Source organism: Ciconia boyciana, chromosome 5 (assembly GCF_034638445.1).
Source record: "Ciconia boyciana chromosome 5, ASM3463844v1, whole genome shotgun sequence".
NCBI lineage: Eukaryota > Metazoa > Chordata > Aves > Ciconiiformes > Ciconiidae > Ciconia > Ciconia boyciana.
The window spans coordinates 69,191,690-69,217,064 of NC_132938.1; the positions used below are offsets into that span (position 1 = coordinate 69,191,690).

General features: G+C 41.0%; 1 protein-coding gene across 2 annotated transcripts in view; it reads left to right on the forward strand.

Moving 5' to 3' along the window:
• ZNF827 (zinc finger protein 827) overlaps window positions 1-25,375 on the forward strand; it is a 110,428-nt gene that overhangs the window by 49,857 nt on the left and 35,196 nt on the right. For both annotated transcript variants that reach the window (XR_012042703.1, XM_072862766.1), the window contains exons 5-7: window positions 4,783-5,016; window positions 21,707-21,955; window positions 22,652-22,709. Coding sequence is in view for 1 of the 2 variants with exons in the window: in XM_072862766.1 (XP_072718867.1) it covers window positions 4,783-5,016; window positions 21,707-21,955; window positions 22,652-22,709 (541 nt within the window). In the remaining variant the exon portion in view is untranslated. The remainder of the gene's footprint in view (window positions 1-4,782; window positions 5,017-21,706; window positions 21,956-22,651; window positions 22,710-25,375) is intronic.

Below are 25,375 nucleotides of genomic sequence, written 5' to 3' on the forward strand. Positions count from 1 at the left end.
CAGACAGATGGAACAGTGACCAACTCCTTGCTGACTGTGACTTGTAACATTGAGCTTGGCTTGAAGTAATCAGCCCATTTTTCCTCTTTCAATTGTAAACATTTTGAGCATTTAGAAATCCTCGTAAGTGGACTGATGCAGTTAGCAGCTTCTACCAGAGTGTTTCAGATTAGTGGCAGATGCCCAAAGCTTTTCTTGTGGCATTTGGCAGTTTGAGGAAAGCGTTATAACTTTCATCATCTACTTTTGCCAAACAGATCAAATGATTCCAGTTTCCAGGAAGATAAAAATCAGCAGTCTGGAATCTTCTTTGATTTGATTTTTTTTTTGGCAATGGAATGAATGGAGAATTATCAACCCTGCTTGAGATACTTCTGCCTGTTGGTTGCATTTGCTAGGTGATGTTTTGGGTTTTTTTTTTCCTCGTTGTATATTTCAAAATTAAATTGTTGGGTTTTCTGGATTCAGTCTGCAGGCAACACATCCTTCAGTCTGTTCTCATTGCAGCTCAGGATGAACGTAAGTTAAATACAAATTAAGTATATGTATGTGTATCTACTTTTGTATGTAGATAGAAGATGCTATTCCTTCTGGGGAGTAATAATTTTGTAGTTCAAATATACTTAATAGACTTCAACATCATCTTTTTAATCCTTGTCTAGTACTAATTTTTAAAAGATTCCTCAATCATAGGGTTTTTTTAAAAACTGGTCTCAGTCAACTTTTATTTCCCTTATTTGCAATGATTTTTCTCACATCTGTTTATTGTTCTCCCTAATATGACTAGTGGATGCATCATAGTTGCTATTTCCCGTGTGTTAGCAATTCTGCCCATAATTGTAGATCCAAGATGGGACAGAAGCAAGGGTGGTGGCAATTTTTGTTGGGTTTGGAGTGGTTTGGTTTTTTGTTTTGGTTTTGTTTTTTTTTTTCCCCCTCTAGTTTTCATGTATGGATCTGATAGACTGGACAACCTCCCCCTTTTTTAATTTGTGGTTCTATTTAGGCTTCATTTACATTGGAATCTGCTTTAGTATATTTCAAGAAAGAGTAAAAGCCCCATTAATTGAAGCAAAAGCCCCATTAATTGAAACAGTTGGGTCTGATCAGACCCAATAGTTGTCTGATTTAATTTGTTTTTGTTTTCCGAGGGAACAAAAATGAGGTAAATAACTCTTCTATTTTTGTGATTTGTCTACAATTAAAATGTTTGATTTTTGGAAAGTGTGGTCAGTTCAAGGAATGTGATTTCAGTTAATTAAAGAAATAAACTCCTACTTCTTTCCTAATTTATTTATTCTATCTTCTGTCCAAAGCAAAGCAGCTAGAGTAGGCAGAAACAGCAACATTGGTAAGAACAATAGTCTGGGTTTCTTTTCCCCTTCACATAAAACTGCCAAATGCACATTTTCAGGACTTCCTCTGGATTGTGGGACCCTGACCGTGTTTTATATTTCTCATAGGTAATGTCTTGTAGACACACAGGGACATACAGATCTCATGAAGAGCTCATTTAGATTATAGCTGATGTGCTGGTAGATTTGTTGTCAACATAGTTTTAGCATTGTTATCCCGGGTGGTGGCTCAGAAGTGTGAGGGAGCAGTGGCTTATAGCAGCATGTGCTGTCACAGTAGGAGAGAGAATGTGTGGGGTAGAGAGAGAATGGGAAAGTGAGACACAGGAAAGGAGGGAAACTGGATGGATGCCCTGTTCAAGTCATTCTGTGTGTGTCACTATCATGAAACTATTTAAACTCTGATGTGACCTACCTTGAATTTTTTGTTCTCTGAGGTATTAGAACTTGGCTTCATCTCAGTAGATTTTGAGAATACCCTGGCATGAAGAGCATAGAGGTACCACTTGACACCTGCCCTTGGATTGGGTCAAATTGGCGCTGAGTTTTGGCTTGGTGATAAGAAGGTTTAATAAATGCTAATTTCTTCCAAAGCGCCCCCTTTGATCTTCCTTCTTGTGGTAGGGGAATCCATAAGGCATCTGCCACTGCATACTATAGTGCCTGACTCTGAAAAAAGCTCCTAGATTAAGGCTGTGATGATATATGAATTCTGTTACAGTGATTCTATTTGTATATGGATGTTTTAAATTGTTTGTAACCTGGCTTATAATGGACCATGGTGTAATGGCTGCAAACTTACAGTGATCCATGTATGTGAGCTTAATATCACCTCTGTATTTTAAATGGTAAAAGTGTATGCTGATCTGGTCTATAGTGCTTCCTCTACCTGGTTCACGGACAGAAACATAGCTGGCTTCACAGGTTAATGATTGTTCTCAGTGGGTCATCTTTACCTCTTCACTCAGTCTCATGTTTCCTTTATTTTCCAGGACATTTTGAATTACTACCTTCTTGAAATGAATAAATTCAAAAGTTTTTTTTTCTCCAGGTTCTCTGAAGGTTCAGGCAGAATGCTCTCTATTAGTTGCACTCAGCTCCTGGTGGAGGTATTTTTCATATCAGTAGCAGCTAGAGTGGTGTGTTTTAAAAGAGAAGGAATGCAGAAGGTAGTGTGGCATAGAAGGTTTGGGTCTTTTTTTTGGTGACCATTCATCACCCCAGGTCAAACCCCAGAACAGACTGAGCTGGAAAGATGTAGGCCTGGATAAAGAAGATAGATGGATTTTTTTTTTTGTAAGTACGTTGGTAAAGTTAATGTTGGTTTGAGAGCCTTAACCTGTATTTTGATGAATTAAAGCATGCTTTAATGTTTCATATTTCTGCTTTTGCTCTGTTTTTTTAAAAAAGGAAAAATAAATTCCTAATGCTGGTAAAAGTTCTTGTAGGTCATATTAAAACTTACACATATAAGGTAATTTAACTTCTGAAGTAGTGACTAGCACCAATATGTATGTACATGCTGCTTATGTGTACACTGTTTATACCACTTACTTTAATCTTGTTCTTTGGTAATGGCTTGCCAACCAATAAGAAAGGAGGAAAATCCAACAACCCTGGAGTATAAACAGTAAAGATATAAGTGTTGTGTTACAGGGTAATGTAGTAGCTTTAAAAAATAAATTAAAAAAAAACAAACACAAAGAAATCCACAAAACAATGGACAGTGTGAAAATGAACAAAGCTCAAAGTAGGAAACGGAAGTGTCTATTTGTGATAAAGATAACAATTGTACCCCATATTTTAGGGCTGAGGTCTCTGGGAGATGATGAGCACTTGACAGTGGGATGCAGGAATTCAGATTCTCTAGGAGTCAGACTTTGGGGGAACTGCTGAGAAGGAGAGTATCTGAGGAAATAAGCCAGGAAAGTGAGGAGCCGGAGAGTAGGTAAGAAGCAGTGAAGTGGAGGAGAAAGCAGACTGAGGGCTTAATGTTGCCAGATTTTGTTGGGTTGATTTGACCTGTTAGTACCCTGCCCCTTCAGTTGGATATTGCCATCCCTGTGATACGCCAGTTCCTCGGCTTTTCCTGTTCACATAATGGGTTTGTAAAACAAACGGCTCTCTGCAGCAGGCAATGCATGTTGGCTTCTAGTGCGCTGGTGCAGCCTGTGAAAGGGGTGAGTGGGGTACATCCTTCTTACGTGGTCTGAGTGAGATTTGACAGAGCTCATCTGCAAGAGTCATGAGGGTAGGCAGGGGATTGTCATGTGGAAGGAGGAAAATATGTAGGAGAGGTAGTGAGGTAAATGGTGAGAGAGCTTAGAAAGATAACAAAATGGGGACGATGCTCTATCTTTCCTATTTGTGGAGACAGAGGTTTAGAGAGGTGAGAAAGATGTAAACTTTTCAAAGTTTGGGGCACTGAACAAGTCATCGGCTGTGTGTTACTGGGAATTTAAAGTGAAATTTTGAACATGAAAAAGCCACTAAGAGACAGAGAAAGAAGTATCTCTTAATGGTGAAACATAAAGAATTATAAGAAGAGCTGCTGAAAAATAGTGCAACTTCTTTAGCTTCCTGTTTGTCTTGCAGTCTGCCTGTGAATTTATATTTCTCGGGTTTGGAAGTATTGTTTAAGAGGTGTTCTTGGTTTTATCCCTTCAACCAAACGCAGTGCAAAGGATCTACCACTGTCAAGGGGTTTTGGAAAGACTGTTTGAGAACAATGTTGTTCAGTGTGTAGATTTTAAGTAGTCCCAAGGTCTCTGCACCCTTCTTTGAGGCTGTGCAGCTGCTTACATGGAGTATTTGAAAGGATTATTTTAAACTTGCTCTCTTTCTTTTTTATAGATGTAGAACCTGGAACAGTGCTCTAATAGCATCTTCCAGTGCACAGCTGTCTTCTGAAAATCCCTCTGTTCTCTTTCTTAACAAAAACCAACTTTTAGGACCTAAGAATTAGCTGTTCTTTTCCCTTTTACTCCCCTCTTAGGTTTCCTATCTTTCTACTCTTCATCTCTTGCCTCTTTTCCATGCTTTAAGAACTCAGTATGTAGTACCCATGGGCTTTGCCAAATTTGCCCTTATGTGAAATGATGTTTTAAACTTCCATCAAGCCTATAGAAGACCTACAAACCAATGACCGGGGGAATGCTTTTAGGAGGAGTAGGGGCAAAAAAATAAGAGGAGAAGGATGGTTTCTTGAGCTCTGGTACCTGCAGTTTTTGTGTTTCAAAACTGTCCCTTTGTACAAAAGATGCAGAAGTTTACTTACCTCTTGAAATATCTTTGAATACTGTTTGACATGCTTGCTTCCAGTACCTGCTCTAGCATTTCTAAGGTTATGGTTTCTTCCTTTACTAGCTGCTCTGTGATTATATATTACATACCTCACTAAGTCTCACTTCTTTCCTTCTCTTGACAGCTGCAAATCAAAAAGAGCCCTTGACTCCTAAATTTAAAGTGAAAGAGGAGCCTAAGGATGAAGAAGCTCCAAGTTCAGCCTTGTCTCAGTCCAGCTATGTGTTCAGCCAGGAATCCGAAGCCTCAGCTCCAAACATCCCTGAGGAGAAACTCAAGCCACAGGAAGCACAGGCAAATGTGATGAGGCAGGACATGTCAGTGAAGGCAGCATCTGAGCTCCTCATGAAGCTCTCAGGTAGATATTTAATTTAATAATATTCAACTTCTTAATTTTTTTTTCATGTACGCTAGGAGAGTTACGTTGCAGAAGGAATGTGTAGCTTTAGCAGCAAGTGAGGGAACAATTGAAAAGGTCTGTCTACACAGGTTCATATACATAAGACATCTGAGTTTGGTCTGTCACCGTAGTATCTAATCATCTGTGCTCTGGTTTTCAAATTAATGACTACGGGATAAATCAAAAGAAATGATGCCTTAAAGCTTTTAGATGTTGTCATTTTTTAAATGTACCAAAACAGGTTAATACCATTATATTCACATGTGTCACTTCATTAACATCATAAGTATGTGTGTCTGTACTGAGCTGTACCTGATATAGCTTTATAAATGATGACTTTTAAAGCCTTACACTTAAAAATAAAAAAAGTAAACTGAGCAAGCTTTCTGCTATTAGGGAGACCACCTGAACTTGCCTACATTGCCTTAGTGATACATCCTTCTGCCGGACAAGTAGACAGTATGTATGTGTATACACATATGTACTGTTACAGCTGGAGGGAGTCAAATAAAAATGTATGTTCTGCTAATCATGCTTTGTCAAACTGTCAGAATTGAGGTTTAACTTTAAGGGAAAGTAAAAAGGTTGAATTCTCCCTGCTGGGAACAGGTTAAGTGCATGATGAAAAGGCTTTGAACTTCTAATAGACTTCAATTTTTAGGACTGAGACATGAAAGTCAGTCTAGGAGGCTGGGTTTCATACTTCTGCACCTAAACTGGATCAGTTAGTTTTCAGGTCTTCTCCAAAACTAGACAAGACTGGTTTTTTTAAGTATGCCAAAGTCCTGCAAGAGGTGCCAGTGGAAATGTTTACAAGTTTAGTAACTTCTGAGATCCCTGCCAAACCTATCTGAAATTATTTGGCTTCACTGGATACTGTCAACATTGAATTTGAGCTCAAATGTATACCTTAAAGACTTTAACTGACTAGGATCTCCCCCATAAATTCTAACGTAATTAATTCGCTCCTGTTTGTACCTGCACGCTTTGATTTGCAGAAGAATTGGGATCATTGATTTGCAAGCCTTCCGTGTTAATGGTGCAAAAAGTGCTTCCCAGGTACAAAAGTTGATCAGGGCAGAAGTTTCCCAATTTTTCCCAGAGTCCCAAATACTAAACATTTGGTTATTGATACAGTGCACTGTTGCTCCTGGTAACCGGTTCAAATATGTTGTTCTGGTAACAGAACTTTACAGCCTAATGAATGTTAACCTGTGACTTTATTTTTCTTGGTGCATATAAATTTATATAATTATTTTCATAAAGAAAGAGCTCCGTAACTTAATGATTTCTCAAGTACTTCAGAGACACTAGGGTTCTTGATTGTGAATCTTGAATTCACCACTAGCAGGCTGTGTTTAAATAGTTTTATTATAGACTATTATATTAGAATATTTGTGCCTTAAATATCTGTTTATGTGAGTGAAATCTGGCATGTATAAAATCTTGGTCAAGTCTTCAATCACTTCTGTTGGGAACTCACAGTCTTTAAAGGGTGTAGTAAGAAATACACTAGTTTAACATTTCTCTTATGATCTCTTAGTGATTGAGCAGTTTTTGCTGATAGTGATCTTTTTGGTTAATCCATAGATTAGAAGGTAAAGGATTACTCTAGGATTTACTCAGTCAGTATTGCTGCAATTGGTATTCCTGTATCAGCCAGTGGGTGGGGTTATACCAGGTTTATCACATACACTGTTTTCAACTTGCACTTTTCTGAATTACCATCTAAAGCAGAAACTATAAAGGAGGAAAACACTAAGATACAGTTTAATGTAGGACAAATGTAAGAGGAATATCTAAGATCAATATCCTCTCTAGTGTTTTTTTAATGTTTACTTTATCTGGTAGAATACTCTGAGATCACTATTGGCTTTCCAGCTTATCTTAAGCAATTCTGCACTCTGTTTTTGGTGATTTAGAACTGGTACTGCAAGGGGGGGGGGGGGGGGAATTAAAAAAAAAAAAGGAAAGGAATGAGTAAGTCTGGATCTTCTACTGTCTGTGGGAAATCTTCAGTGAAGTTCCCTTATTAGATTTGATATATTATATAATTAGGTTTAAGTCAGGTCCTTCCAGGCTCTGTATATTCTTGGTAAAGACTGAATGGATTACATTCTTATTTTGTTATTTTCAGGTTCTTCTGTATAATACTAATTACCAAAACCTGCACTGCATACAAATTCAGCAAGGGATTTCCAACATAACAGTATTTTGCTTTCTGCATTCCTGACATACATGCTTCTGTTATCCCCTGAGCAATCCCCTTGCTGTCTCCTTTTATATGAAGGATACACTGGTTTATATTTTTCACTGGGAAATCTCTTTTCCCAAACAGAGATGCTGTGTTGCTAGCTCTTAGCTGAGCTTGTACAGTGTAGTGGAAGGCCTTTGCAGCTCTGGAGCCTAGTTTGGGCTGGAGCATACTGTAAGAGAGACTTACTGCAAATCACTAGCCCCTATAATGGAGAGGCTTGTCAGCCACTCAGAAACTACCCTCAAGCTAGGAAAAGTTAGAAGAATAAACATATTTTACTGTAGTAGAACATTAACAGAACATTTACGAGTTGCCATTGTAGAGGCAAGTTTACAGAAACAAGAGAAAATCACATGCAGCTGTCTATTTTAGTTCTACTACACAAGGCGCTCTCTTTTCTCATTAAGCTAAAAAGCTGTGAGGACACTTGCATGCTTCTAGCAGCACCACAACCAATGTTTAAGATCAGGCCCTTACCCTGCATATTACTTTGGTGGAGTTGGGCCTTATCTGGAGATGCTATGCCCTTTTATACCAGTTTTTCTCCACTGTGTTCCACTTGGATTCAGATCTTCTACCTCACAGTTCACAAACTTGATACCTAGTCACTTGATACCTAGTCGCACTTCTTCCAAAGGATTATTCAAGCTAAGAAGGCTAACGTCTCTTGGGCATGTCTAGGCAGAACCCATTTCCATCCAGATAGTCAAAACAAAACTTCCTAACAACTCATCTGCTATTTAAAAATAAATGAAATGCCTGTTTGGAAGAAATGGTCTTTGGGGGTTAACAGACAAAGTTCGAGCCTCAGTGCAGACTTTCAACCTGCATTTTACAGAAGAATGTAAAATTACTACCATGATTTGTATGAATGTATGAAGCTTAGCTGTGAATTCTGTCCATTACTAAGTCTTGACTGAGACTAGATCCAATGGAAAGCAAACAGATTTGAGGAGATAGTGCAGTGGGGCAAATCGTTCTCATCTCTGTTTGGAAGGGTACCATCCCTGCCAGATTTTAAATTCCTATTAAATGTTGCACAAAATCACTTAGAAGAAATTGAAGTAATGTATTTCAAATACACCTGAACCAGTTTTCTACATTCTTACCAGTTCTCTTTCACAGAAAAGCTAATTTATTTCTCAAAATGTTCAATTAAGTGGTGCATCCGGTGATCCCTGGTCACTTTTATACACTCAGTCTTGTAAATTGAAAGGTAGGTTTCAGAGGAAACTGAAATTTAAAATAAATGTTTGCATTTACGTGCTAAAGTTTGAGTCTAAAAACTAATTTTCTGTTGAAATAGTCATGCTGCTAATATGTTTTGGGCATGTATTATCTTTCAGAAGCATACAGTGTTTTGCCTTCTTGTCCAAAAATGAATGCATAGCTGGAGGTGTATAAAATCTATTCCAGGTACTAGCATTTTATAAGTAGTATTTTACCCTAGTACCTTGAACTATGACAGTAGTATGTCCCTGTCTTTCCTAGAAATGTTGTCTGAATCACATTTGCCTTTATTTCAGCTATATCTTATTTGTGAAATGTAGTCATTTTGCATTTCAGTAGTAACTCAGGTTGTTCTCCTCTCTTTTTTCACTGGATCAGTTCCCCATGTATTGCACATATCCTTGTTATCACTAGCAAATGCATGACCTTTGTGCTGTTCAGTTCCTTTGGATTTTTTGTACTTCAATCCTCAGGTCACACAGTGCTTCTTGTAATACACCAATTCCCCAGTACCAACAATGTGTCATAATTTTGGGTTATCAGCAGATGCAATTAGTGCATACTTACTTTTTGTGCCAAGGTCATGAAATAAAATGTTGCATACAATTGATTCCAAAAGCATTCTTTATCAGCTCCATTTATTATCACCTAATTATATGACAATTCCTCTTTCAGCACAACTGGTTATTGCAGGGGTTTGGTGGTTTTTTCCCCTTTTTTGATTAAGTCTTTATCCACTTGAAAATGTTTATGCTAATTTCCTATTTTGTGCCTTGTAGTTAATTTTTTGACACTATATCTTGCATTTAGCTGAAACCACATGGATTAGATCTTCTATTTAAAAAGAGGAAGAAAAAGAAAAAAGAATGATAGTACAATTCTAGCATAAGATGAAGGCCAGAACACCTCAGTGCTACTCCCATTCCAAAAATGGCACATTGTGCGTTAGGGCACAGCAAGGTGAAGGACTATCTGAGAAGGCTTTAAATTAGCTCGTACCAAAACCAAACCAGTCACAACAGCACAAACTTCCAGAGGTACTAAATAACAATATCAGTTTTAAAAGTTTGCTAAGTAGGAGTGCTATCTATGCATGTGTGGCTGGACAGCTGGTATCAGATTTACCTCATTTTAAGGCTTGGGTGGCTTTATGCTTGGCTGTCATCAGCAATGTGAATTGAAAACAAAAAAGAGTTCATGGCTAGTAAGCTATTATTCCTAGCAGTGACAAAATCTTTCCAGCTTTAGTGGGTTGCATTGGCAGTCTTCTGGTTTATTGTTATTATGGTGAAGAAAAAGCACATTACTACATTCTTTGGGGGAGGTAGGGGACACAGAAACTAATCTTCCTATATATTTCTTTTTCATAACTTCGTGGACTGTTCTGGGAAGCACTTGTATGGACCTAGGCTGCTGTCTTTGGAGATAGCTGTTGTCAGGACCTCGTAAGAGTCTTGGTACCTCGATTGCAGGGGAGCTGTCAAGAGTGCTTTCATCCCTGCTTAGAGAGCCTTGATAATGGGCAGAGGAGTGAAAATACAGGGAAGTCTTTTGTTTCTTGGTCTCTAAATAGCTCATTAGAAAGCTCTGGGCAGCAGCAGGTGCTTCTGTAGAAGCCTAGAAAAGTAAGCAGGGAAGTGTATGACCCAAAATAAGACTTTCTCTTGATGGGAACTAGAGAGATGGCAAGCCATGGCAAGTCACATCACCAGACTAAATCCTGCTACTAGCCAAGTGGTTTTTGTTGTTTTGGATTTTTAACCAACAGAAATGTGAAATAGATTGTGAGCGGTTAGAGTGAAGCTGTGTTTTAATTAGAGTATAGAAAAAGATACAAATTTCTAGATAGCTAGACTTATAATTGCAATGTGTCAGGTTACAGATATTTTTTCAGGATTTTGAGACTCTCCTGCCAATGCTGTGATACATGAAGTTTGTATCAGGCCATGGTATGTTCATTCAGTTTAATAAGCTTTTCCATGACATCTGCATAATAACATAATCCCCAAAAAACTCAACTAGTAATGGATTTTTACCTTTTGATGGGTTTTGCCATGTTTCATGACAACATTAATGTCTAAACCCCAAAGCAGGAAAAATGTGGAAAAAATACTGCCCATTCACAGGAGGAGTATAGGGTGGGAAGTATGGAAGACTGCAAAGTCTGGGTTTTTTCCCCTATAGATCTTTAAAAAACCCACAAAACAACAAAAATCACAGAAAACCAAGTACCTTATAACAGAGCCTAGCTTTTAGTTCAGTAGATGCTATACTATACCTTTAAGTTATTGCAATTCATCATCTTCCTTTTTTCCATGTCAGGGTAATCTTGACATTTAATGAAAACTGTGTTAATTTAAAAGATTAGATAATTTGGAATAATAAGAAATCATAATGTCTGTGGTTCAAATGTGCTTCTTTTGGTGTTCTGGATCTTATTTTGTTTTGTTTTATTTTATTTTTATTTTTTAGGAATTGTCACTAAAGAGTTTAAACAAACCCCCTGTCCTTCACTTTACTGCTATTCCTTGATGATGTTCAGCCAGGTGGGAGTGGCCACAAAGCTATGGAAAGTGGGCATGTCAATTTTTTTTGAAGTGTCAGGGGATTGTGGATGCACAGTATTTGCAGAAGGGCCTCTTGCAGTCCCCTTTGCCTTTGGACAGTCAGCTTGGAGCCAGGCTCTGCAAAGGTACAGCTTGCTGCAGAAATGCTAGACTAGAATTTTCTTGAACTGGGAGACTTGCATAGATTGGAATATATTGTGCAGTGAATTGTTATTTTACATGTAGACTGTTTATCAAATTCTTCTTGATCTATGTTTTGAGGGGTTGGCTGTGTTCTGCAAGTAGGGTCTTTCAGGTAAGCACCATAATCCTATCATTTAAATGGAAGGAGCAGCAGATGCATATCACAACTCAAATTAGTCTGTTGCTTTAATTTGCTCCTTTTTTTGTTGTTGGCTTGCATTTTTGTGAAACTAAGCCTATAGTTGCAAAATTCTATAACATGGGAGTTCAGAGGTTCCACTTTAACAAATATAAGCCATTTTATGATTTTTTTTTTTTTTTTTAAATGCAGGATCCTGTTACATTGATTCAAGGCCCATTGACATTGTCTTATATAAAACAGCAGTTTGAAAAAAATACTAGCAAAATAAAGCATCAAGCACAGTGCCCTAGGGAACGTCAGATGTTACTTGTTGTGTCTCTGTAGCAGAACCTTCAGGGCTCGCCAACTGTTCCCTACCTCTGAGGTTTTATTTAAGCTGTTTTAGGGCATGTTTATTTCTAGCAAATCAGAACAATTAGCATAACAATGCCAGATTCTCCATACTGAAAGCTTTTGAAGTCGGTACAAGTTGACCCACTAGTTACCCCTGTCTGCTTGATTGTGAAAACTAGTACATGAGTCCAATTTATGAGACATATGGGAAAGGCTTTCTTTTCCAAGTTGATTCATAAAGTTGATTTGTAAAGCTGATGGGCATTTTAGCAAATATGAGCAACTTAGAATTTTAGTTGCAGGATGAAGTTTTAAATAAAATAGCGGGAAGAAGCATGAATGATTTAACAATGATTCATTTGATTTCAGCAATGGAAAGTCATTGGACAGCTATTGTATCAGCAAAAGCAATATTTACTACATGACTTGTGTTTTTTTATTAAATCTGTGCACTTGATTTTTACTTTCATCTCAAAAAAAGTGAAAAGCAGACTGTGCTGCATTAGAAGAGCATGTTCAGTGTGTCCCCTATAGAGCAGGTGAGTGCTGCATAGAATCACAGAATAGTTTGGGTTAGAAGGGACCTTTAAAGGTCATCTAGTCCAACCCCCCTGCAATGAGCACAGACATCTTCAACTACATCAAGTCGCTCAGAGCCCGGTCCAACCTGACCTTGAATGTTTCCAAGGATGGGGCATTTACCACCAATCTGGGCAACCTGTTCCAGTGGTTCACCACTCTCATTGTAAAAAATGTCTTCCTTATATCTAGTCTAAATCTAGCCTCTTTTAGTTTAAAACCATTAACCCTTGTCCTATCGCAACAGGTCCTGCTAAAAAGTTTGTCCCCATCTTTCTTATAAGCCCCCTTTAAGTACTGAAAGGCCACAATATGGTCTCCACGGAGCCCTCTCTTCTCTGGGCTGAACAACCCCAACTCTCTCGGCCTTTCTTCATAGGAGAAGTGTTCCATCCCTCTGATTATTTTTGTGGCCCTCCTCTGGACCCACTCCAACAGCTCCATGTCTTTCCTGTGCTGAGGACTCCAGAGCTGGATGCAGTACTCCAGGTGGGGTCTCACCAGAGCAGAGTAGAGGGGCAGAATCACCTCCCTCGACCTGCTGGCCACGCTGCTTTTGATGCAGCCCAGGATACAGTTGGCTTTCTGGGCTGCAAGCGCACATTGTTGGCTCATGTCCAGCTTTTCATCCACCAGTACCCCCAAGTCCTTCTCCGCAGGGCTGGTCTCAATCCCTTCATCCCCCATCCTGTATTGATAACTGGGGGTTGCCCTGGTGCAGGTGCAGGACCTTACACTTGGCCTTGTTGAACCCCATTGAGGTTCACATGGGCCCACTTCTCCAGGTTGTCCAGGTCCCTCTGGATGGCATCCCATCCCTCAGGCATGTCAACCATACCACTCTGCTTGGTGTCATCTGCAAACTTGCTGAGGGTGCACTCGATCTCACTGTCTATGTCATTGATGAAGATATTAAACAGTACCAGTCCCAATATGGACTCCTGAGGGACACCACTCATCACTGATCTCCATCTGGACATTGAGCTGTTGACCACTACCCTCTGGATGCGACCATCCAACCAATTCCTCATCCACCGAACAGTCCACCCATCAAATCCATCTCTCTCCAATTCAGAGAAGGACGTTGTGGGGGACCATATCAAAAGCTTTACAGAAGTCCAGATAGACAACATCTGTAGCTCTTCCCTTGTCCACTGATGTAGCCACTCCATCATAAAAGGCCACTAGGTTGGTCAGGCAGGACTTGCCCTTGGTGAAGCCATGCTGGCTGTCTCGAATCACCTCCCTATCCTCCATGGGCCTTAGCGTAGCTTCTAGGAGGATCTGTTCCATGATCTTCCCAGGCACAGAGGTGAGGCTGACAAGTCGGTAGTTCCCAGGGTGCTCCTTTCTACCCTTTTTAAAAATGGGTGTAATGTTTCCCTTCTTCCAGTCACCAGGGACTTCACCTGACTGCCATGACTTTTCAAATATCGTGGAGAGTGGCTTAGCAACTACATCAGCCAGTTCCCTCAGGACTCTGGGATGCATCTCATCAGGTCCCATAGACTTCTGTATGTTCAGGTTCCTCAGGTGGTCATGAACCTGATCTTCCCTTACAGTGGGAGGGGCTTTACCCCCCTGGTCCCCAACATGTTGTCCATTGACTCGGGAGGGGTGAGGAGAGCGGTTGCCAGAGAAGACTGAGGCAAAAAAGTTGTTGAGTACCTCAGCCTTCTCCTCGTCCATTGTTACCAGTTTGGCAGCCTTTTTCATTGGGGCAGTACGCTTTCTTTGGCCTTCCTTTTCTGGCTGACATACCTGTAGAAGCGCTTCTTGTTATTCTTTGCATCCCTTGCCAAGTTCAGCTCCAGCCGCACCTTGGCCTTCCTGACCCCATCCCTACACAACCGGGGCAGTGTCCCTATACTTTTCCCAGGTTACCTGTCCCTGCTTCCACTGCCTGTGCATTTCCTTCTTGCCCTTCAGTCTGACCAGCATGTCTCCACTCATCCATGCTGGTCTCTTCCCTTCCTTTCCTGATTTCTTACATCTGGGGATCGAGAGCTCTTGTGCTCTATGGAAAGCATCCTTAAAGATCTGCCAGCTCTGTTCTGTTCCCTTGTCCCTGAGGGCAGTTTCCCAGGTGGCCCTATTGACTAGCTCCTTGAAGAGCTGGAAGTTTGCTTTCCTAAAATTCAGGTTCCTGACGTTACTTTTTGCCTGTCCCATCTCCCTCAGGACTGTGAACTCCACCAGTGCATGATCACTGCAGCCCAGGCTGCCTCCAATCTTGACATCACCGATTAGCTCACTTGCTAGGTGTGAGTTGGTGACCATCAGGTCCAGTATTGCATCCCCTCCGGTAGGGTTGACTATTACCTGGCTTAAGCAGTTATCCTCAGTGCATTCCAGCAGTCTCCTGGATTGCCTACAGCTCGCCGTGCTACTCTTCCAGCAGATGTCGGGGTGGTTGAAGTCCCCATCAGGACGAGAGCCTGCAAGTGCGATGCCTCCTGTAGCTGGAGTAAGAAGGCTTTGTCAATAGGCTCCCCTTAACTGGGTTGCCTGTAGTAGACACCAACCACAAGGTTCCCTTTGTTGCCTCGGTCTCTAATTCTTACCCATAAGCTTTCAGCCTGCTTGTGGCTATTCTTCAGGGACAGCTCTTCACACTCCATCCATTTCTTGATATAGAGGGCAATGCCTCCACCCCTCCTTCCTTGCCTGTCCCTTCTGAACAGCCTGTATCCATTGATAGCCTCACTCCAGTCATGGGATTCGTCCCACCAAGTTTCAGTAATGGCAACTTGGTCGTAGCTTTCTAGCATCACGGTGGCTTCCAGCTCCTCCTGTTTGTTGCCCATGCTGCATGCCTTGGTGTAGAGGCACTTCAACTGGGCTGTTGGCCATGTCACCTTCTTAGAGGAACACCCCTTAGTTCCTTTGAGGTATTTCACTGGTGTTTCCCTCTTGGCTCCTGTTACCTCAGGAGCCCCTGGCTCGTCTCCGTGAGACTTCAAGTGTGTTGCAGCGTAGCCGGCACATCTCAGAGCAACAGGCTGAAGGCCCTCGCTAGCACCCCATCCCTCTAACCTTGGCGTGTCATCCACAGCTTGTCACGGGCCAGCCTGATACTATCGCCCTCCCCCTTCCAGTTTAGTTTAAAGCTCTGTCAATGAGCCCTGGTAGTTCATGAGCAAAGACCCTCTTCCCCCTTTGAGAAAGGTGAATCCCATCTGATGCCAGCAGGCCTGGTGCCATGTAGGCCATCCCATTATCGAAAAACCTAACATTGTGATGGTGACACCAGCCACGGAGCCATGTATTAATAGACTGGGTCCATCTGTTTCTTCCAATGTCACTGCCCACAGCTGGAAGGAGAGAGGAAAAAATAACCTCTGCTCCAGATTCCCTTACCAACTGTCCCAAGGCCCTGAATTCTCTTTTTATTGCCCTTGGACTACGCATTGCAGCTTCATCGCCACCCACATGGAAAAGCAGTAGTGGGTAATAGTCTGAGGGCTGTACCAGGCTAGGAAGTTTCCTCGTGATGTCCTTAACCCGGGCCCCAGGGAGGCAGCAGACTTTCCTAAGAGGAGGGCCTGTCTGGCATATTGGACCCTCTGTTCCCCTCAGAAGGGAGTCACCTACAACTATAACCCGTCTTTTCTTCCTCGTGGAGGTGGTTGTGATACAGGGGGTAGGCCTTTCTGAACTTGCCAACACCTCTGGTGTAGATGGACTGTCATCCACATCATCCATTGACTGGCCTTCCGCATCCAGATCCTCATACCTGTTGTACAGAGGCACCTGCGAAGGCGAGGTGGGCAAGGAGGGGGTTCGCCTGCTGCCCTAAGCATGGACTTACCTCCATTTGCTCCTTTCCTTTAAGCTACTGCCTTCAGCCTGGTGGGGGGAGGATACAGGATCCCCTTGATCTTGGGTTTTCTCTGGTGGCTGTTCCTGTTTCTGTCTCAGGGAGGGACAGAGCTTGGTTCCACCAGTCTATTTCTTTCTCAGATTCCCTGATGCTCCTTAACCTTTCCACTTCCTGCATGTGGAATACTGTACCAGTTTTGGGCTCCCCATTTCAAAAGGACCGTTGAGAATTAGTAGACTGTCTAGAGGAAGGCAGCAGACCTGATTAAGGGTCATGGGCTCGTGACCTACAAGGAGGCATTGGGGGAACAGGGCCTGTTCAGTCTGGCAAAGGGGGACTAAAGGCAGATCTAATCACAGCCTGCAACTACTTGAAGGAAACTTAGAAAAGCAGGGGAGTCAAACTCTTCTCTGTAGTGGCAGATGGTAAAAGAAGGGGCAACAGCTACCAGCTGCAGCTTGGAAGGTTCAGAGAGGACATTAAGAAAAATTCCTAGTGCAGCACAAGAAAAAGTGTTACCCAAGGATGCTGTAGCTTTCCCTTGCTTGGAGTTTTTGAAAGTTCTGCTAGCTAAACCTGCAGCTGATCTGATCTAGTGCTGATGATTCATGGAATAATTCAGTTTGGAGGGGACCTCCAGGGTTCATCTAATCCAAACTCTTGCTCGAAGCAGGTCCAACAAGACCAGGCTGCTGAGGGTCTTGTTAAGTTTTGAATGTGTCTGAGGATGAGAACCCAACCTCCCTCAGCAACGTGTGCCAGTACTTCACCATCCTGACAGTGAATTTTTTTCTGTGTATATAAACAGAATTTGCCATGTTCCAACTTGTGTGTCGACTCTTATACTATCACTTTGTATTTCTGAGAGGTCTGACTCTAGCTTCTCTATACCTTCCCTTTATACCTTAGAGAGTTGTCGACAGCAATATAAAATCTACCCTTACTGTTGGTTTCTTAAAGCTGAACAAACCCAGTTCTCTTAGCTGTTCTCCTCTTATGTCTTGCAGCAGCTCCCTAACTATCTTGGTAGCCTTCCACTGAACATGCTCCAGGATCTCAGTGTCCGTCCTATACTGGGGAGCCCCAAATGGGGTACAGTACTCTAAATGCAGTCTCATAAGTGCAGAATAGAGGGTAATAATCTCCTTCCTCTACCTGATGGCTACAAGTTTGATAATATGGCCCAGAATATGGTTGGCCTTGGTTGCCACAAGGGCACATTGCTGACTTGTGCACAACTTTCGTTGGATTGCGGTAGTCCCAACTTTCTGAGAGAAGTAGCTTGAATGAGCTCTTTCTAAAGCTTGGCAATCTCTGTCCTAGGCTGTAGAGAGACATTGTCTAAGAGTAAATTTCAGAGGCTCTCTTACTGCTACACCTTCTTGAGGCAACACTGTCAGGCCTTCAGGGATGAATGCTGTACCCTGAGCTTTTAGGTAGCACAAGTATTGTTCTAGGTTTCTGTTGTGTTTGGATTTTTTTAGCATGTGCCACTACTTTGCAATTCCTTGCACTTGTGAATGCCAGAGAACCTGAAAGCTGTGGAATAAACTACCTGCTCCTGGAACAAGCCTGTCCAATATTGCATTTTTCATATCTGATGTGGAAAATTGTCTCACTCAATGTGAATAGGATGAAGTTCATTGAGGCTTTTATAGATAAGCTGATTAAAACTTATGCTGTTCTGTAAAGAAACAGCATCTCTGTGGCTTGATAATAGTACATCCATGTATGCAATAATTTTCTCTTATTTTGTTAAGCTGTTTCCGTATCACAAAGTTAACAGCAGAAAAAGGCATATTAGGTGATTCAGTTAATCTTCTGCCAGATGAGCAATGTTCACTGCTGTGCTGTTGTTCTGAGCTTCATCCAGGTTGGTTTTGAATGAATAGCAGACCATGTTTAGGAGATCACGGTCTTGATACTTTAAAACTACTTGAGTCTTTATCCGCCGCTGATTTTTGCTAGGAATTAGATGTCTGTACTTTTATAAAAATCTGGCATGAAGAAAATTACTCTTGCATACTAACTTTGTATGCTGATACATTGCAGTTTATTTAACCTAGCCCATCTACTCAAGGAGAAATGCAAAAGTGGAAAAAAGCCAAAGCTATCATGATTTTAATTATTCGAACCAGGAGACCTCTCGGTGTACCAGTCCTTGACTTGGAAAAACTTTATCTGCGCTATGACCACGTGAGATACCTGTGTAAGGAAATAAGGGGTATCACCTTACTCCACAAATGAATTGTCTGTAGCACAGAAGGGAAAATAATCTTCAAGAAGTTACAGTTTGCCTGTATGGTGAGATGGGTATGGGCATGGGCGTAAGCCTAATTACAGTCTTTCGCCAGCACAAGATCTAGCACAACTGGGTTGTATGCCTGTGATTGCTGCTCAGGGGACAGACTGACTGTGTTTTCTTTTTGTTAGCCCTTGTAAAATTATCATAGAGACCCTTCTTCAGTCTTCTGTCGGAGTATGACAGGATTCACATTTGGCAGGGACATTCTGTCAGATCAAAAGGGTGCAGCTGGGAAGATAAAGGTCAAAGGAAATGATCAAATATGTAAATTTAGTTAGGGCAATTTGAATGTTAGCTGATTGTGAGAGAGAGAAGGTCATTGGTATTGCTTGACTCTTGCCTTAGCTGGGGTCGTATCAGTTTGTCTGTTTCAAAAGCATTTGCAGGACAGGGAATTAAACTGTGTGGAGCAGGAACAGAAATAGAAAGAATATTTTAAAAGCAGAGAGAGCAGCAAAGGTCAGCTTGACTCTGCACCTAAATTTGGCAGCTGGGTGCAAAGCTTAGTCTGTCAGACATCTGAAGAACTCATTTGTTTGTGGAGTTACCTGAGCTTTTGATTGACAGTGTTACCTGATGCGTTCTTTTGCTGTTCTGTGTTCACTTTCAATGGACAGCATGCTATTTTTACACTTTTCAACACAGATGCAATGTTCTGTGGTTTGATAATGAGGCTAATGGAATTTTTAAATTAAAGAAAAATCTGCTTAACAGGACAAAAAAGGCATTATATGATATTTCTAACTTGTATTCAGTTAGGAATTCACTATGAAAATTTCAAAAGTCTGAAATGTATCTGGTTGGATCGTAGATGGTAAATACTTTTATCAATGTTTATACATTTCTTTTAAAGGTCAAGAAATGTCATAAGAAAAGACTGAAAGCACTTCATGTAAATTGTTCCTGGAACATATCCAAGTGACTTTTATCTTCTGGCTTCGAATTTTTTTTTTTTTTTTAAGAGCTGTAGGCAGCAAAGCCACATTTTCTCCACTTAAGAACAACAGGAATGTAGGGAGAGGGAAAGACCACGGGAATGAAAAAGGACTTGGTGACACACATCAGTTTAATTTTGTGTGGAATGCATATGCCTTCATGCTGAATAGATTCTGTTCGTCTTTGGCTAGGGACTACAAGATAACACCAACCAGTCGACTAGCTTGACGATGTTATGAAGGATGACCAAACCATGTTTTGGTGCCTCTGAGATTCATGGTAATATTGGGAAATTGAAAACAAAAGGCCTGGTGGTGTTTGAAACATTCACACTTGGAATAATATCTGTGAGGCTGACACATTTGTATGTGAGTTAGAGAGGAGGGGAAAAACAGAGAGTGCAGCAACAGATGAATTTATTGAGTGAAGTTAGTGGATTCAGCCCCCCCCGCCCCCTTTTCTTCTCTCTGACCCAAACTTAATAGAAAATACTGTTTGTATTTGGGCTTTTTCTTATGAACTGTTGTTCATTTATTTATTTTTAATATCGGAGCCTTCGAAGTAGTAAAATTTGACAGATGACAAGGAAACTTCCATGTGAGGAAACTCATTGTGCAGAGTGCCTCCATCAGTGACCTGATGCTATCAGGATGGCCAGCCCCTGTCTGCACCAGTTAGTGTGCTGGCCCACGGTCATAGATCTGATCACGTCCCCCCAGTCTGGACAAGGGCCAAACTGCGCTCTCAGGTCCTAATCCACTCAGCATCTAAGCTCCCTGCTTCTCTGGCTCTGTGTGCTGCAGTGTGCCTGTCCCTGCCCTCTACCACGGCCTCTTTCCCTGGGTGCTAGGGTTGCCTTTTCCTCCTTTGGCTCATAAAGTCTGAGCAATTCAAACTCACGCTTTCCCTTGACTCTAGCTGCGGAGGCTACATAGGTGACAATTTAGGGCATGTGCTAATCATGAGTAAACAGAAGCAGATTTTCCTTAGGATTTTCAGTATCTTGACTAGTGCCAGAAGTCCGTGTACAGATTTTGGCAAAATTAATAAATCCCATGTACATTTTTTTGTTGGAATGATTCCTTATCTGGATAGCCCTTCTGGTATTTAACTGTGTTCATGCATTTATTAATTTTTTTTATTCTCCCAGGCATGTTGCCTGTCTTAGGCTGCCTGTTTCAGGAGTGTCTGGCCAGCATCCAGCCAGCAGAGGCAACACCTGGCTGGGCAGTTCTGCCATGATACCAGTGCCCTTTCAGGAGCACTCTGAATGAAGATCATTAAAAAAACTCACCATCTTTCTCTGAAACTAAATTGGGAATAAATTCTACAGGTCTTCTACAGGTCTTCAATTTCTCTTTTCACAGCAGAAAGTCTGAATCAAAAGGGCTGTATAGATATTTGGGGTGTGGTAGGCAAATTACCTTGGAGCCTTGATTTTGGCACTTCAGAGCTTTTATTCTGAAGAAAAAATGATCACTTACCTTGCAGCCAAACCAGAGCATTCAGCAGCACCCAGGGAATCTCAAGTGTAGAAAGTGAACTACAAATTGGCTTCTAGACTATGGTTTTGTTTGCTAGACCTAGGACACTGGAGAGGAAAGCAAGGAGGGAAGGATATGGGCTTATGGAAACTGGTCTTTAAGGTTATTGGATCTTGTAATGTATGACGGAATATCTATGCTTGTTACAAAATCAGACTTAAGAAAAGTATGGCCCCAGAATACTCCTCTCATCTTGAAAGCACATGCAGCTATAACAAACCGGTTCTTCACATAGTTGGCTGGAATTTTCCATAAAAGAGAAAAAGAGTAGAAGAGGAGCAGATGAGGTTTCCTCCTCCACCCCTATCCCCATACCAATACTTCTGACTGTCTGTGCGGGTACTTCTGCTGGTAAAGAGTAATTTAGAGTTTGTAAGAGGTCTTCAGTGCCCACCTTTGGAGAGCTAGTGTGTAGTTGCAACTTCATTTAATAAATAAAAATAAAGCTTCAGTAATTGGTGTGTGATCACCCAGTATTCATAGAAAGTAATCTAACTCTCATATTTACAAATATGCAACTGTTTTCTGCTCTCTAGTTTGAAAAATTATTTTCAGGAGATTGCTTCTATTTATACCCCCAGAAGAATACTGTAGCAGTCAGCTGCTTGCTTCCCTTACCATTTGCAGTGATATGGTATACAATTTATAACTTTGTAATTGTGCTTCCTGCTTTGAGTACTCTGAAAAATTGTAGCATAATTAAATAATTGTGGCAGTTGTTTATTTTTTTTTTAAATACATATTTGCAGCTGAGAGTTACAAAGAAACCCAGATGGTAAAGATAAAGGAAGAACCAATGGAAGTTGACATTCATGATTCGCAGGCTTCAGTGTCACCCAGCCAACCCAGCCAAAATGTTGGTTACAGCACTTTATTAGGGCGAGACATTAGTGAACACATACAGAAGGCACCAGAAGGTCGTGTGCTCCCAGAAAGAAATCTATTCAGCCAAGATATATCAGTGAAGATGGCATCCGAGCTGCTCTTCCAGTTATCAGGTAAAAGCAGTGGAAGTAGTCGATGGTTGAATTTAAAGAGATTGTGTATAACCATTAAGGTGCTATGAAAGTGTGAGATTGCTAAGGTTGAAAAATAATAGGAGGTAGAGCCCTTCTACCCTCACAGTTGAAACGCAAAAGCCTTGCCAAATGTCCCCCATAGTTAGCATATGCTTTAGAGCACTGTGACAGTCAGGTCAGGTTCACAGTATTTGAACTGAATTGGAAAAGCTGGAGTTCAACTCCTGTATTTTTGAAAGCTTATTAAATAATTTGTGACAACTGGTTGATCCAGGCTTTGGAGTATAGGGGAACCTATAGATGGCAATTACTGGCATAAGTGGCTAGTGGCTGCGGCATGCAGTGCTCCTGAGGCTGCGCTGTCCATTTCTCTTGACAAAGAAGGTGAACCTCAGCTATTACATAAAGGCAATGATATCAGCACTGTGTTTAATGAATGCTTGTATTGCACACTTTGCATGGAGCACTAACACTGAAATATGAAGCTGAAAAAATTTGTTGGGTGTTAGTTTAAATAAAGTCATGCCCATTCTCTAATCATGCTGTAACCATTTACCTTAAATTACTCTGGATTATGCTGTTATCAGAAAGCATTAAAATAGTTCTGCTGAATAAAACCTGATAGGGAAAATATGATATATGCTAATCACAAAAACCATGTGTGTTCCTCTGCAGAAAAGGTGAGCAAAGAGCACAACCACAATAAAGATAACACCATCAGAACTACAGCCAGGTAAGTACGGTCCATTGTTATCTGCAAAGCTGTAGTGTAAATGGCATTGCTTCATTTTGCCTTGTGAACTCAAATGTGTCTGTCTCCTGCAAATGTGACCTGATATTACAAGTGTAAGATATTTTCATGAGTAAGGTAACCTGTATCTGAAAAATTACACCTATACACCTGATTGCTTAGAGTTCATGAGACAAAAGGCCTTTGGGCCAAGATGACTGTCCTCCTCTGATCAAGTATTCACACATAATTTTAAGAATTATTTTTTCTATTTTTTTCTACAAAAACTGAAACTTAAAAGAAACTGCATAGTTCATGCAGTGCTTGAGGAAAGAACAGGCTGACAACTGGGTTTTAAGACATGGACCAACGTAAGAAGAGGTGATTTCGATTGTCTTCTGTCAAACTTGGATTTCTTTAATAAAATTTCAGTTTAGTATTTCTATCATCTCAATGCCTTCTAGAGATGAATTTTTAAAAGTCAGACTGTAAGACAATGCTAATGAAACATTTGTTAAAGATTACAGTCACATTAATACAATAAATGAAATTATCCAGGAATTAAAAACATGATCCAATTATAGCACATGCTGTTAAAGAAAGATGCACTTTACAGTATTGTGGCTGGGAACAAGCCCATGAGTTGTTTACATATACATGAGCAGCAAAGTGAGGTGTCCCTATGAGAAAATTCAAAGCTCTTATGTAGTAAGTTTTAGCTAGAATTGGTAAAACTTAGGAGCCCATGGTGAGGAGTAGGCAGGAATTGGCAAGAGTACATTTATTTCCTACTTGAAAGTTCCCTAATCAGTGTGGATGGGTTGGAGACAGCACAATGAAGTGACAAAGAGTTCCTTCAAAGATAGAGTAAGATCTTCTGTGCCTCTGCAGCCCGTTCTGCAGAAGTTCCCAGCATGTTCAGTGCCTACTAACTAAGACAACTTTGTTCAGACAGAAATTGAAAAGCCTTTCAGTTACCGAAGAAAAGATCTCTAAAATATGTTGTTCTTAAATTCCTAGGCCTATCCCATTCATTCATGGTAACTGTAATAAATAAATAACTTTTTTTAAAATAACCTGACTAGCTCAGTAAATGTACATTAGGGATTTTCTGATGTTACAAGTTGAAAGATAATTAAATTGAGCTTTTAATTTCTGGCTACTGTGAACGCTTCCCATATTTGCTAGTTTGGAAATTTGTGGAATATGCAGCCTGCATAGCCTTCCTGTGACTACTTAAGCCTGAGAGATATATATGGAGATAAATGCACATATTGTCCAACTACTCATTAACCATCCAGTGTGCGTTGCAGGGAGTGGGTGACAAATAGTCAGTTGAAAATAGATTTCAATGTCTCATGATGTTACCGCCAGGACTGGTGTGAGAATCCAGAGCTACTTTTGGATCTATCAAAGATAATTCAAACTGGAAAGGTTGAGGACAGTTCAAAGATAACTTCCCCTCCTTCTGGCTGCCAGCTTTTAAAAGGGTACTACAGTTGGCTGTTGTCAAATTTGCACTGAGTTTTACTGAGAAGTCCTGATAATGGCTGCTACCCATCAGGGCATGAAATGCTGAGTACCTGATTCAGTTCTTCCCGGTGCTTTTCTTATCTTACCTATCTATCAACAGAAGACATGAATGAGAAGAGCTTCTTAAAGGGAAGTGAGTCAGTCTACTAAATCCTGCAAGTTCAGATTGACTTGAAAGACCTTGCCAAAAAAACCCCACCCAAAACCAAACAAACAGCTGGAAGTCTTTACTGATAAGGGTATGAGACCTTCTCAAAACCAGAATGTGATAGAGCAGCCAGTGGAGGACAGAGGGACTCAGACTGCATTAAGAAAATGTGTGGTGTTGCAGTTTGGCTCACCAACCTACATCTGGAGTAATGACAGAAAGGCATTTGAATCACAATTGTTATGTGAAGTTTGCTGATAGCTGCAGAGAGCCAAGGTGAGGTCAGTGTTGTCCACCTGCGAGTAGTTGGGGAGCAGAGAGATTAAGCTGTGTCATTGATGAGAGTCTTAAATCAGCAAAGCCCACCAAGATGGGGTACGCGAGCACTTTTTGCTGTCTTATTCCATATTAACATTTCTAACTGTCGCCTATCTGTTGCTATTCCTCCTGTGAGTATTCCTGGACTTTGCGAGCATACACTTCCATATGAGTTTGCTTAAGCAGCCGAAACTGGCAAGGATTCCTCACAGTTCAATGGCTGAGTGAGATGGTAGAGCCTGCCATCTGTGATATGAAGACACAAAGTGGAGAAGCAAATGATCTGGAAGTGAGTACGCCAGCGTAAGATGCCAAGATAAGTTTCTTTCATCTAGAGAACTGTGTAGCCATAAAACTGGAAAAGTGCAGCCAGAAAACAAAAAATCCTAAAGCTTAATCTTCATCAGAAGGGACTTTGCGCAGTGATTGAGAACAATTTATGTAGTTTCTTACTATGAAGCAGGAGCCCCTCCCTCCATACTTTGCACTGGGAATTGGAGGACATATCTGCTGAAATAAAAATAGTAATAGGGCCAACACTGAAGCAACTCAGCTGCCATTCTAGAGGAAGGCAGAAAAGAGGTATCCAAGGATGGTTCTATAATTCACCGGAGACTGATGGCGGAGAGGGAAATCCTTGGGACACAACACGATGCAGTCTTCAACAGCA